Here is a 12,973-nt window from a genome sequence, read left to right as displayed (position 1 = left end):
TAAGGTTGTCTTTGATTACTTGTGGCTCTGAGAGCCTCTGCCTACCCCATTAGGGATGACAGTCGTGAGTCTATGTATGTATGCAAGTTGTTAATTTAGTGGAATAGTGTAGGTATAGTCGTGTTCTTATTTTTAAATTACATTGTTCAACGGAGTGTGCAGTTATATTTACTTACTAAGCATAAATAATTTTACAGATAAATAGGTACCTAATTCAATAAAGCAAATTCGCAACAGCTACGGAACTCTACGTCTGTCGGACAAGGTCTTTACAACTTTTAACAAAGATAAAGCGAGTATTACTTTGTAAATTGCTTACATAGCTCTAATAACTCTTAGATAAGATATTCAAATTCAGTGTTTATTGCTATTCCGCTGTGTTCATACGTGTATTAGTTTTTTAAGTGATTTAGAAATAATCAAAGATTTATCCTTTCGTGTAATTGAGATAATATTCGGAATATTGGTCCGCGTAATAGTACCTATTTATTTTTAACATTCACATAATATTACGTTGCAAACACTTGGTGTAAATAACAACCATCAATTTCAATTTATAAACCTAAATAGAGATGTTTTTGTGTATTTCTAATAAATACCTGAATAGGTAATTACATTTTAAGAAAAGTAAGTTTTAGTTAAGAAACCAGACATCAGTTTTAAGGTAAGTAACGCAAATACTGGTACTGTTTCTGGTAGACCGAAACTTTTAGTTTGACTGTTCCTCCACTAATCCCCACTGGAGCAGCGTGCTGGAGTATGCTCCATACACCCTCTGGTTGATTGAGGGGTGGCATGTGCCCAGTAGTATAAACTATATAAAACCCGGGTGCTTTCAAGGCCAGAGTGAACAGGCACCTTCAGGGCGCGCTCGCCCCATCTTGGGCCTCGTCAATGCCTTCGGGTAAGTCTGGCGCCAAGAACAAACCCATCAAAGGTAAAAAAAATGACGGTTGCTTATGTTGACTCGTATATTGACAGTTCTAAAAAGAAGCATAACCGGCAGTCTTATTGCTAAATAGTAATTTCTTCCAGTTTTGGGTAAAATAACTTGCGAAGATTGGCATTTTTACATTTTTCGTTTATGACAAACTAGATGGACGAAAACAAACTAAGGTTCGCAACACTAGCGAGTCACGCTGGCAATGGGCAGAACCAGTGGCAAGGAGGTGTATACCCTTCCAACAGTAGCTCATCCGCATTGAACCAGGACGGACCCAATGAAAGTCATGTAAGTAGGTACAGGCTATAAGCAGCTGGAGTTCGCCCAACTACTATGTGAGGTCATTTGTAGTGACGTGACTTATTGTAGATTCGCCATTTTGCAAACTGACGTATCTGCAGTATTTTGCTAAAACAATTTGTGTCTAATTGACAAAAGGTGCAAATCAGATTCGCCAATTACGTCAATTGGCGACATCAGCGACGAAATGGGAAGCGTTTAGGGCTGTCATCGTTTATGTATAAAATCAGCAGTCATCAGTCAATCACCAGTGCCTATATACGTATATGAAATTTAAGATGAACAAGCCTGAGGGTGCCCAGTTACGCGCTAACTTCTGATCAGGGTGTCGTCTAAGGGGATTATATTTATTATTACTATTTATTTATTCGTTACAAAAGATATTATAAAATTCTTACTTAAAAAAATATATATAAATATAATCCCTGAATTAGAATGAGGAAACTCGCCGACCACCCTGGCGGGGTCGGTAACGGGGGTCCTGAAGTGATTGTTGAGAGGTGATGTTAGAAGCCATGTACATCTGGGAAGAACAAAATTTTCCTGACACAGGCACTTTGTTGCTTATAACGAAACTCCAGTAAACTATTGTAAAACATTTATTACGAAACAAACATTTTTGTTTTTTTTTTTGCGAGGTGAGGTATACAGTGTACAAAGTAACGCCACACTTCAGGTCAACCTAGTTTATCCTCGTTATTTACTTTCAAGGACAGCATCACAACAGGCAACTCAAGTCAAAAGGCGCTAGAGGCTCGTCTCGCTGCGATCGAAGGTGCTAAGTACGCATGCGCATATGCCTCGGGCTGCGGCGTCGCATGCGCAGTCATGAGCTTACTAAGTTCCGGTGACCACCTGTTGACCAGCCAGGACATCTACGGAGGCACGTCCAGGCTGATTAAGTAAGGTCTAATGGTTTCCACTATGAGTTCGTGTTCTTAATCGAGCGGTCACTCTCTCTCGCTCTAGCAAATGACGGTTCTGAGTAGCAGAAAAGGATAGAAGTATAGGAAAGTGCGATGAAGTGCTGACAAATGTGGTTACCTATAGCATGCTATAACCATATAATATCTACAGATGTGGTTTAACTCAGTGTTTCTGCAAATAGCTGGGTGGCTGATCGGTGCTTCCGTGTCAGGAAAGATGTCTTCCCCTTCCTCTCTTTCCTTCTATGATGTTTTTAATAAATTCGTCGTGTCTTATTAGGTGTCCAATCATCTTGCCTCTTCTGTCCTCAATAATTCTCAGTATTTGTCTTTTTTCCCTTACTCTTAGGTACTAGCACTCAGTTGTAACACTTTCTGTCCAACTTATTCTTTAAATCCTCCTCCAACACAACATTTCAAAGGCCTCGAGTCTAACTGGATATTTGTGAAAAATATTTCTAGATTCTAGGGATATTTTTCCGGTGACACAAATATAATTTTACTGCGGGTTCCGGTGCTCTGAAATTCAACACAGAATTTCAGCCTGTCGTAATGATCGTCGTAGGCTGAGTCTATTAAAATGATCAATGATGGATGGCTCACTCATATTTTAGTTAAAACTACTTATTCTTGAGTTAATGAAGGAGTTTTATTATCTACGGAAGTACATCTGTTATTTAATTTACAGCTCCTTCGTATCGAGAATGGGCGTGAAAGTTTCTTATGCAGATTTCTGTGACCTAAAGACCATCAAGACAGAAATAAATAATGACACTAAGGTTATTCTTTTTTTACTTACTAAAGTATACTAATACTACATAGAAAGAAATAAAGAATCAAAGAAAAAATATTCATTCGGCAAATAATACAAAATCATCACATTGAATCGTGGTAGTAACAGTAGAAGCAAGAGAAGTGTGTCAGAATCGAATCAAATTAAATGGTATGGTACTTAATGGTATTCCATGGTCTCTTCTTACCCCTGTGGGAAATAGGCGTGAGTTTATTTATTTAGTAACAGTAGTTGGGCTCACGATCTAGAGATCCAGGTTGGATCCCCGATGGGGACACTGTTGAAAGTCACTTTGTGAGACTGTCCTTTGTTTGGCTAGGACGTTGCAGGCTGGATCACCTGGTGGTTCGAAAAAGTAAGATGATTCAAGCCAAATGCCTCCACCAATCCGCAGTGGAGCAGCGTGGTGGAGTATGTTCCACACCCCTTCCGGTTAATTAGAGGGCTGTGCCCAGCGGTGGGACGTACTTATATACGCTAGTTACGTTAAGTTACATACGTATACAGCTATAGTCACCAATTATTGTAACCGTTTACAGATGATCTGGATAGAAACTCCGTCGAACCCACTTATGAAGATAGTAGACATTGCGGGAGTAGTGGCGGTGGCAAGGACGCAGCCCAATATAATAGTTGTCGTGGACAACACCTTCCTCACACCCTACTTCCAAAGACCGTTGGACCTTGGAGCTGATATATCCATGTACTCCATCTCTAAGTATATGAACGGACATTCCGACGTGATTATGGGATCTGTTGCAGTCAATGACGCTGCTTTAGCAGAGAAGCTTCGCGTCATACAAAACTGTAATCATTTGTTAAACTTAAGTACATTATTTCTTACCTTTTTTCTACTCTGAACCAGCGTGCGTGAATGAAACGATTGATGAATGTGGAGGAAACAAGAGAAGTCTGTCAGGATCCAAGCAAATGCAATTTCATAGTCTGTTTACCTCGGTGGGAAATAGGCGTGAGAGTAGGTATATTGTACGTATGTACTTTTTAAATGATGTCTCAAGATCGAGAATCGACACCGAGGACTATAGGTAAAGGACTACACATCTTCTGTATTTCAATCGGGGACAACAAAGCCATGCTTAAAAAATTAAATAATCGAATAAGTAGGTACTTATATGATATTAAAATTAACGAAAAGATGAACCCCGTGTCCTGTAACTTTGTAAATTCTTACCCAGGCATGTCATAGTATTTATCACTCGAAGAATTTATTATTAGTTTCTTTTTGTTTAACGTAGCTGGCGAGGAGTGGGTGTACGGTCACGAGCATTAATATGTATACACTTTGGTACCGTGTCACATTAACTTTTTTGACAAATTGAACTGTAAGTGTCACTAAATGTCAAATATGTTAGTGCGACAGAGTCCTAAAGTGGGTACATTATATTGCTCATGACTGTATGTACTATACACCTCTGTCTACCCCTTCGGATATACAGGCGTGATGATATGTTATGTTATTTTACTGGTAGCTCTGTTTATTTATTGGTTTACAAATAAAAAAAAATCCTTTCGTTTTCAGCAATGGGGATCATCCCGTCGCCGTTCGACTGCTACCTGGTGCGGCGCAGTCTAACCACTCTGGCACTACGCTTGGAACAGCATCAGAAGAACGGGCTTGCTGTCGCCAACTGGCTGAAGGAGCATCCCGACGTCATTGACGTCATGCATCCGGGTGGGTACACTACTTAAAATGACGTACCTACTTACATGGTTATAATGAAAAGAGTATGAGGATTCGGATTCTTCGCTTCGGTGCTCGGTGAGGCGTAGGTACTTATTTCATCTTGTGTTGAATATGCTTCTGACTACCCCAATTGGGATATAGTCGTGAGCTTACGTATATTGCGCCGTTAAACCGACGACATAAGTAGGTATTTTAAAAACCAAACAGACTTATCAGTAATTAAGAATCTGAACATAAAAGAAGAATCTTCGAAGTCCTAAGCAGCTTGTATTCGTTGCAGGATTGCACTCGCATCCTCAGCATGAGCTGGGCAGGAGGCAGACGACGGGCCACTTCGGAGTGCTAAGCTTCAGGCACCGCGGGGGCTGGCAGCAGACGAGCGCCTTAGTCAGTGCACTCCGCCTGTACATACTTGCTGAGGGACTGGGCGGCTACGAGAGTATGGCTAACCTGCCGTAAGTATCATCTAAACTACATGGTAGAAAACACTGTTCAATAACAATAAACAATGATTACAACATTTTTTTTTTTTTTGTTTGGTTTTCCCCTCAGAACAATAACTAAAGCATAGAAGGAAGGCTAAAATAGCAACAGAACTCTATAATTCTGCTCTACTTTATCTTACGGAACCGGCGTAATGTTAGACAAAGACGCATATACAAAAATTGTTTCGTAATTTCGTAGGTTGTCACAAGTTTTTCATTGCCTAGTGTTGGGTTTCACTTTAGTAATATGTCGATAAAATTAAATTTACTTACAATTAATGTCGATAAATTTTTTTTACAAGATTTCTTTTTGTAGGATGCAATTATCTTCTTCTTGATGAAAGGAGACTCTGTCTCTGATAGGTAAGTATCTAACCATTTTTGGATTATATTGTCTGGTTTATATTAGTTTGGAGCTGCAGCTCACATTCAGGAAGGAAAGAAAATAGCCAACTGTTATCGTTTCATCGGTAAGTATTTTGTAATATTCGAATTTATTTATGATGTCATCCGCCGTGCACTGGTGTCGATCGACGTGCCGTGCAAATTGGAACCGCCGCCGCCGGGTCTAAGCCGCACAGACGGTAAGAGGCCCGATGGGGTCACGCCATAGACATAGAAAAGAGTATGGACTGGAAATACCTACAGAAAAAACGTGCCACTCTGTAAACATAAAATGGCAGTCTTTAGTTTTTTTCGGCGGGAAACGGGAACGGGACAGTTGCTTTCTTCATTGGGTAATCTAAATAATTAATACGAAGTGGTGTTTTGTGGTTAATGATCGCATTAAGTTAGTCGGAAGACATTCGCGAGTGTTATTATATTGGAGTATTCAATGAACAAAGTGTATCTGCCTATTTTCGCTTCGTGCCGGGAAGCCGCTTCATAACTCAAAAGTTTATGCGGACTTTTGAGTTAATTCGTTTGGGGTTCGGAGTAGGAGTCTACTCCGAGGGTGGGGGCTTAGGTTTCATCATCATCACCTTTCATCATTTCATTAATCATCAAGAAAAAAAATACGTCAGACATGGCTGTATGGGCATAGTTCCCTTTGCCTTACCCTTCGGGGAAAAACAAAACAAAAAAAAAAAAAATGGCAGTCTTTACTAGGGCTACAAGCTGTTTCAATACTAGGATTACCATACTCGTACCTACTAGATATAGCATTATACTTAAAAAATACGGCATACAAGTATTCATAAGAGAACAGAAAGGGAAAGTAAAAGGTAGGTAGGTGGTGTACTGTATCTTTCGTGTAAAACTTGTAAGTATTGTATGTTGTGTGCAATAAAGTATATTTGTATTTGTAAAAGAAGGTTTAGTCAAGATTTATCTAAGTCGCTTACACAAATCTATAACATTCATTACATTCTTTATTGGGCGCAGTTCGTATCAACCTGGAGTGTTGGAGTAGGAGTAAATAAGAACAGGAGGTAAAATGAAATATAAATTAGATCGTAAATCTGTTCATTTTCATTAGCAAGTATTTATTTCACACGTTATTAATTATGTACATTATATTTACAATAAATACAAATTTATTAATTTCTAAACAGTGTCAATTTGCTTAGAAACTGTCTTTGTGACACCCTGACACATTGTTTTTTTTTTCATTAAGTCGTTTGATCTTGAGGCGGGACTTGTTCAGCTTTTCTTTTAAATTTTTCATCTCGTCTTCTTGAACTGACTGAAATAAAGTTTAATAATAATGTTAAAATAGTATATGTACAAAATAATCTATAAAAATAAAAGTAAAATATATCTGATTTAAGTGCATTGTGCAGCTGGTTGAATTATACACTCTATATATGTATATCATGTTAAAAATATAAAAAAAGAAAATTATTTGATATACCTTTTCATGTAAATCCAGTCGACACTTTTGGATTTAATATCTGAAATCAAAGATAATAATAATTTACTTATATAAAACGTGTACAACTCATAATTGTTTAGACATAAAACAACTACAGACTTAGTATATACTAAGTTTATTAAGTACATAATAATATGTAGTTGAATGATAGATAGTATAAACGTGTTGTGATAACATGATACAAATATCTTATCTATCTATCCAGCAGTGAGATGATGCAGGCTAGGCTGAAATTTAAATTTAAACACCATTTCATCTGTCTGATCTATAATGTTCAATGTAGGAATAGCATCGTCTCGAAGACGCCTCCACTTTGAATTAGGAACACACATAAATGAATCCGCAGTAAAATGTTTCGAGCAAATACGGCTGTACTTATTTGGAATCCAATTTCGTCTATTAATGCGAATTATCCATTCTTTCTCTTTGTTATCGTCTACAGGAAATCTAAAAATTAAAAGTATCGATAATTTTAGTACATCACTATGGACAATCAACATAACCTCAAATCAATTCCGTATTCATCGATGAAACGTATAATATAATGGATATCTCAAATATTTTATGCTACAAATCTATTCAGCAAAACATATTACTTTCCTAAAATTGTTCAGCAGTTCACATTTCACTAGAAAATTACAAAAAACTTACCGATGAAACGACAGAAGTTGTTGGCTATTTTCTTTTCTTCCTGAATGTGAGCTGCAGCCCCATACCACACAAGACATAATGTCACACAGTCGAGACACTCAATTATTTGATATAAATAAAAGTTTCTTTCCATTTATTTGGAAAAATATTGTTAAATTATCACTTAAAACAATCTGAACACAAGACACTCTTAAACACAGTTGACGCGACCGTGTCAAATAGTTCGGTAAATATAAGTAAAATCTTCTTATGTATGTTACTATGTATTTGGCCGAGTTAAAATGAGTCCAATAGGTCCAAATGACATTTCATGTTGTGACAACCTCGGAAAAAATGAAGCAAAGAGCGAATCATTTGTCCTTTTCTCACTCATAGTTTGTGTCGTAAGCTAGAAGAGAGCCGGTTTATAGTTTCTGAATTCTTATTTTAGCCTTCCTTCTATGCTTTAGTTATTGTTCTGAGGTTTTCCCCGAAGGGTAAGGCAAAGGGAACTATGCCCATACAGCCATGTCTGACGTATTTTTTTTCTTGATGATTAATGAAATGATGAAAGGTGATGATGATGAAACCTAAGCCCCCACCCTCGGAGTAGACTCCTACTCCGAACCCCAAACGAATTAACTCAAAAGTCCGCATAAACTTTTGAGTTATGAGCGGCTTCCTGACACGAAGCGAAAATAAGCAGATACACTTTGTTTATTGAATACTCCAATATAATAACACTCGCGAATGTCTTCCGACTAACTTAATGCGATCATTAACCACAAAACACCACTTCGTATTAATTATTTAGATTATTCAATGAAGAAAGCAACTGTCCCGTTCCCGCCTCCCGCCAAAAAGCCCAATGATTACAACAACTTTACCACACGGCGGCAAACGGCAAAAAAGCGGCAAATGTGAAAATTAGTGATGCGACATTATCGTGTTTCAGCAATGTTTTAGTGATGCCTCTAATCGATCGATTTTGCAACACAAATTAATGCCAGGAAACTGGAAGGCAATATCACTCGTCAACACAAAAATATTCTACCTTACACATACCTAAGTAGATATAATCTGACATGATGTACAAATAAATAAATAAATATCGTTATGCATAGTAGGTAACTTATGATTATAGTTTTCGATAAGAATACTATAACGTTTTTGCTTGTCTGCAGATGTATTATGAGTCACGGTTCGGTGCCAGACGATATTAAAAAGAAACTCGGCATCACGGAGAACCTCATCAGACTTTCCACCGGCATCGAAGATATAAGTGACATCATAGCGGATTTGGACCAAGCATTTAAATCAGCATTTGGCAACCAATAAAGCAATAAGGCAATAATACAGGTGTCATTGCTCTTTCGTTTCATACATGTATTAAAGGTTTTTCGTACTATATCCTGTTTTTAATAATTAAGATTTAAGACTATCCATGAGACCATAATATTGTACGGATGCGGGCGTGACAACACGGACCTCCGCGGACCACGTAGTATGAGGCGCTTACTTCTTATTAGTCAAAAGCACGCATAATTTTATACTATTCATGCTATTGCTTCTCCGGTCCGCGGATGTCCGTGTTGCTCTATCTATTGCTTATAAATCTGCTGCTAGCAGTTCTTATTTTTATTTATTGGAATTTAGCTCAATATCCGATAGGTGAAACCCTGAAAATGTAATGAGACTTATTTTTAATTATAAATTGGCAACACAGCCACTTTCTTTCACAAATTGCCAAAATGGCGCTCAATTTAGTTGTCAAGGTTCACCCCGTTGTTTTATTTCAAATAGTAGACGCTTATGAGCGCCGAAATGCAGATTCCCACCGAGTTATCGGGACTTTACTGGGTAAATAATTAGTTATTAATCTATCAACCACGTTTTGACTGTATCACGACAGTTTTCTTGCCGACGTCATGTGGTTTATCTTACGTGTTTTTCGCTGTTCTTTACATAATTACGCTATTATTTGAACCTTTTAAATAACTTGAAGTGTCTTCATGCTAAATAGTTTCATGACAAGTGCAATGTTTCATGTATAGAGTGTTTTCTTGTGTATTAGTCAGATGTTAGAGGTTATGTTTTGGTGTCATAGGAACTGCGGATAAGGGAGTGGTGGAAGTGACTAACTGCTTCTGCGTGCCACACAAGGAACATGCCGACCAGGTGGAGGCCGAGCTCAACTATGCCATGGACGTGTATGAACTCAACAGACGCGTTAATGCATCAGAGAGCATTATTGGTAAGTTACTATAACATCATGAACTAGGACAGGGAACTTTCATGTTTTTCAATGGGTTTCAAACATTATAATTAAAAAATATCATGGTGTTTTCCTAATTTTAACAAAATAGAGATGTACCTATATGTGTTATTACTAGAATATACAAATACTATTTGAAGTTGACATAAAACTCCGCAAGTCTGTAGTTCCATGATTTATATTTGAATCAACAAACTAATCAGTCATCTTGTAACACATTACTTAAATATAGCCTAAGTGTATATTTACTAACACATAAATAAATATTTACTGTTTATTCTTCAGGCTGGTGGGCAACTGGCAATGAGGTTACTAACCATTCCTCCGTGATCCATGAGTACTATGCACGTGAGTGCCGTGAGCCGGTTCATGTGACGCTGGACACATCCCTGCAGGGTGCCCGCATGGGTCTCCGTGCGTATGTGTGTGTTGCCCTCGGAGTGCCTCGTGGCAAACAGGGATGCATGTTCACACCTATCCCTGTTGATCTCACCAGCTACGAACCCGAGGTGAGATTATTGTTGTACAAGATTAGTATTTGTACATTTTATTTAAGTAAACAGAAGCATTGGGGCTGATTCCCAGAGACCTCCTGATTTTATTTTAAGTTGTACTTGCCAAAAAGGAAACAGACAGAAGATTGACAACTGTTAAATTTAAAATAAATAAGTGAATAAAAGGATATCCCAGACTAATCATATAGGCATCTGCTGTATGGGCATTGCTGGTATATGAGCCATTTGCGGTGTCAACTTAATTAATTGTTGGGTTATAACCTCAACATTCGTCAACATAAAATTTATAAATTGTTTTAGATTTCTGCCTAAAATTGATGTGTTCCATACATTTTTAATCTACCAATTACCATCCATTATGGTGGTGGAAGTGATAGTGTAACTTAAAATAAAATTAGGAAGCTTGGTAATCTCATTATTTTCAAAAATATTATCTTAGAACTCTGAACTTGTAAACATATTTTGTTTAGTTTATTGTTGAAATTTTTGAGAGAGATCGGTTTGACAAAATTGGTACTATTAATGTTCTGTTACAGATTGTAGGGCTCCAACTGTGCCAGAAGACCATGGGCCCACAGGGGCGCTCGCGGCAGGTGCAGCCGGCGTCTGACCTCGCGCAGGTTGCTGAAGCCGCTTCAAAACTCTCCACCTTGCTTGAACAGGTATTGCATTATGCTCCCTCCTATTATTTTATTTTGACAACATATTTGCATTGTTTGTACTTATAATGTTCGTAATCTATTGCATTTATTGACAATGACCAGGGGGGTTAAAAAGGCCACATTGTACATTTAGTTTTATATGCACAAATGTCAAGTTGCAATATTGCTTTTGGCTATTGGTCTTTTTAATCACATGGTCTGCATGAAAAATGTTTACTTGTTTGTAACAGTACTAGAGTATAGACTCTGCTTCTTTATCTATGAAAGTAATTAGGTATGATGAGCTTAGAAGGATGACCAATTAGAATGTTATTAAGGTTTTAATTTTTATTACTTGAGTAAAATAAAGTATAATAGTTATGTATTCTTATTTGAAGGGAGAACAATGAGTTTTTAGGGAAGCTAACCTGTTATTATTGAAATCTTTATTTTTTTTTATATTACCATAGGTACTGCAATATGTAGAAGATGTGCTAGCTGAGAAAGTACAACCCAACAATGAAGCTGGCCGGCAACTGCTAGAGCTGGTCAACTCACTACCCAACCTGTCGGCAGAGACCTTCGCAGACGCCTTTGCTTCTGGCGTCAAGGATTTGCTTATGGTTAGTCCCACAGACCACCCAATATACCATACTCAACTGAAAGACTAATGTCCCATAACCCCACACAATTTGTCACTGTCAAATGTTTTACTTCAATATCTTTTTTTTTCCCAGGTGGTAACATTGGCCCAACTCATCAAGACCCAACTGCAGCTGAACGAAAAACTAACACTTCTGACATCTCAGTGACGATAACTTATATTTTATTTCGGTTTTACTATTCCCGTAACAGTTTGTATTTCACCAAAAACAATATTGTGCAACATTGTCTCAACCTAAATAAAGCATTAAAGGATAAGTGCTTATTGTAATCGGAGATTCCATCAAATAAAACGGTTACAAACCCACTAATGTAGTTTTGTTTTACGTAAGAAGAAAAACAAATGTCAATGTAAAACTATATTTATAGCAGTAAAGTATTTTGTGTCCTACTGCATCATACTTAACAGAATATCAACAGGTAATAACTATACAAACGGAAATAAAGTAACTAATAACAAATTATATAACTAGTATCATTTGTCTGTTTGAGATGGTGTGGTATGTATGCGGATGCCATGCATCTCTGATATCTCAGTTTTCAGAGTATCTGTGACTAGTCGGTGTTGCTTAACCCGTGAGAGTCCTGTGAATTCTGATGCTTCTACATTGATCTGTAACACAAAAAGTTATATCTGACAAATGAATGTGTATAAGAATGACACTATCAATACTCAAAGACAGAAGACTAGTCTTCCATGACCTACTGTTAACTATTGATTGAAAATCATTTTAAATAAATGGTTCAGAGCATTACCTCGAACATAGCTCCACAGCCTCCGGAGACGTCAGTTACACTAATATAAGTGATACCGGGTAGCGCACGTCGCAGGGTGTCGGTTAGTTGTTGTTCCTTGGACTTGCAATTGTTTTTAAAAGCATTCGTTCCACTAGCCTCTCCCCCTGCGCTAGCGACAGCTCGGGCCTGTTGATAAATTAATTATACACTCGTAGGTTACGTCCGCGAAGCCCCAGGAGTAATTTTAAAGCGCTACTTACCCATCTGTTTCTAACAGGCCCTAGTGCTTTTATAAACTGTCGAAACATTATAAAACGAATTGAGGTAACTTTATTAAGTCTTATGGTAAACTATATTACTATGTGAACTTGCTAATACACCTCCCGAGCTCCTTTTTGTATTTTTTTACAATTTATTTCAATCACATCTTAATTTTTGTAACATAACCTATAATTAAAAAAAAGTATTTTGACAGGTCTCTCG

The 12,973-nt window shown here is 37.6% G+C and overlaps 3 protein-coding genes and 1 long non-coding RNA gene across 4 annotated transcripts; 2 read left to right on the top strand and 2 right to left on the bottom strand.

Moving 5' to 3' along the window:
• The first annotated feature begins 355 nt into the window (after positions 1–355).
• Positions 356–9,066, top strand: LOC126373157 (cystathionine gamma-lyase-like). The gene is made up of 8 exons (XM_050019186.1): positions 356–664; positions 1,097–1,231; positions 1,955–2,145; positions 2,858–2,948; positions 3,502–3,769; positions 4,503–4,655; positions 4,948–5,122; positions 8,843–9,066. The coding sequence occupies exons 2-8, from the start codon at positions 1,097–1,099 to the stop codon at positions 8,994–8,996; spliced, it is 1,167 nt and encodes a 388-aa protein (XP_049875143.1). The 5' UTR covers positions 356–664; the 3' UTR covers positions 8,997–9,066.
• On the bottom strand, positions 5,801–7,878 carry LOC126373262 (uncharacterized). Its single transcript, XR_007567297.1, has 3 exons — positions 7,680–7,878; positions 7,008–7,047; positions 5,801–6,839 (listed from the first exon to the last, which is right to left on the bottom strand). It is a non-coding gene; the product is annotated as an uncharacterized LOC126373262 (long non-coding RNA).
• A 292-nt stretch (positions 9,067–9,358) lies between the features above and the next one.
• On the top strand, positions 9,359–12,059 carry LOC126373189 (eukaryotic translation initiation factor 3 subunit F). Its single transcript, XM_050019233.1, has 6 exons — positions 9,359–9,518; positions 9,766–9,912; positions 10,219–10,442; positions 10,985–11,110; positions 11,560–11,712; positions 11,827–12,059. Exons 1-6 carry the CDS (start codon positions 9,410–9,412, stop codon positions 11,899–11,901), a joined length of 834 nt encoding a protein of 277 aa, XP_049875190.1. The 5' UTR covers positions 9,359–9,409; the 3' UTR covers positions 11,902–12,059.
• A 39-nt stretch (positions 12,060–12,098) lies between these two features.
• LOC126373238 (bolA-like protein 3) lies at positions 12,099–12,961 on the bottom strand. Its single transcript, XM_050019301.1, has 3 exons — positions 12,751–12,961; positions 12,509–12,676; positions 12,099–12,365 (listed from the first exon to the last, which is right to left on the bottom strand). Exons 1-3 carry the CDS (start codon positions 12,796–12,798, stop codon positions 12,228–12,230), a joined length of 354 nt encoding a protein of 117 aa, XP_049875258.1. The 5' UTR covers positions 12,799–12,961; the 3' UTR covers positions 12,099–12,227.
• Between the last annotated feature and the right edge of the window lie 12 nt (positions 12,962–12,973).

Source organism: Pectinophora gossypiella, chromosome 15 (assembly GCF_024362695.1).
Source record: "Pectinophora gossypiella chromosome 15, ilPecGoss1.1, whole genome shotgun sequence".
Classification (NCBI taxonomy): Eukaryota; Metazoa; Arthropoda; class Insecta; order Lepidoptera; family Gelechiidae; genus Pectinophora; species Pectinophora gossypiella.
Note: the sequence above shows the minus strand (reverse complement) of the source record. Positions and strands in the feature narration are given on the sequence as shown.

Coding starts and splice junctions, on each gene's coding strand:
- LOC126373157 (XM_050019186.1), top strand. CDS start 1,097: ATGGACGAAAACAAACTAAGGTTCGCAACACTAGCGAGTCACGCTGGC. Junction 2,146..2,857: donor GGCACGTCCAGGCTGATTAA/GTAAGGTCTAAT, acceptor TTTAATTTACAG/CTCCTTCGTATCGAGAATGG. Junction 5,123..8,842: donor GAGAGTATGGCTAACCTGCC/GTAAGTATCATC, acceptor GCTTGTCTGCAG/ATGTATTATGAGTCACGGTT.
- LOC126373189 (XM_050019233.1), top strand. CDS start 9,410: ATGGCGCTCAATTTAGTTGTCAAGGTTCACCCCGTTGTTTTATTTCAA. Junction 10,443..10,984: donor TCACCAGCTACGAACCCGAG/GTGAGATTATTG, acceptor GTTCTGTTACAG/ATTGTAGGGCTCCAACTGTG. Junction 11,111..11,559: donor TCTCCACCTTGCTTGAACAG/GTATTGCATTAT, acceptor ATATTACCATAG/GTACTGCAATATGTAGAAGA.
- LOC126373238 (XM_050019301.1), bottom strand. CDS start 12,798: ATGTTTCGACAGTTTATAAAAGCACTAGGGCCTGTTAGAAACAGATGG. Junction 12,677..12,750: donor GGCCTGTTAGAAACAGATGG/GTAAGTAGCGCT, acceptor ATTTATCAACAG/GCCCGAGCTGTCGCTAGCGC. Junction 12,366..12,508: donor GCTGTGGAGCTATGTTCGAG/GTAATGCTCTGA, acceptor TTTGTGTTACAG/ATCAATGTAGAAGCATCAGA.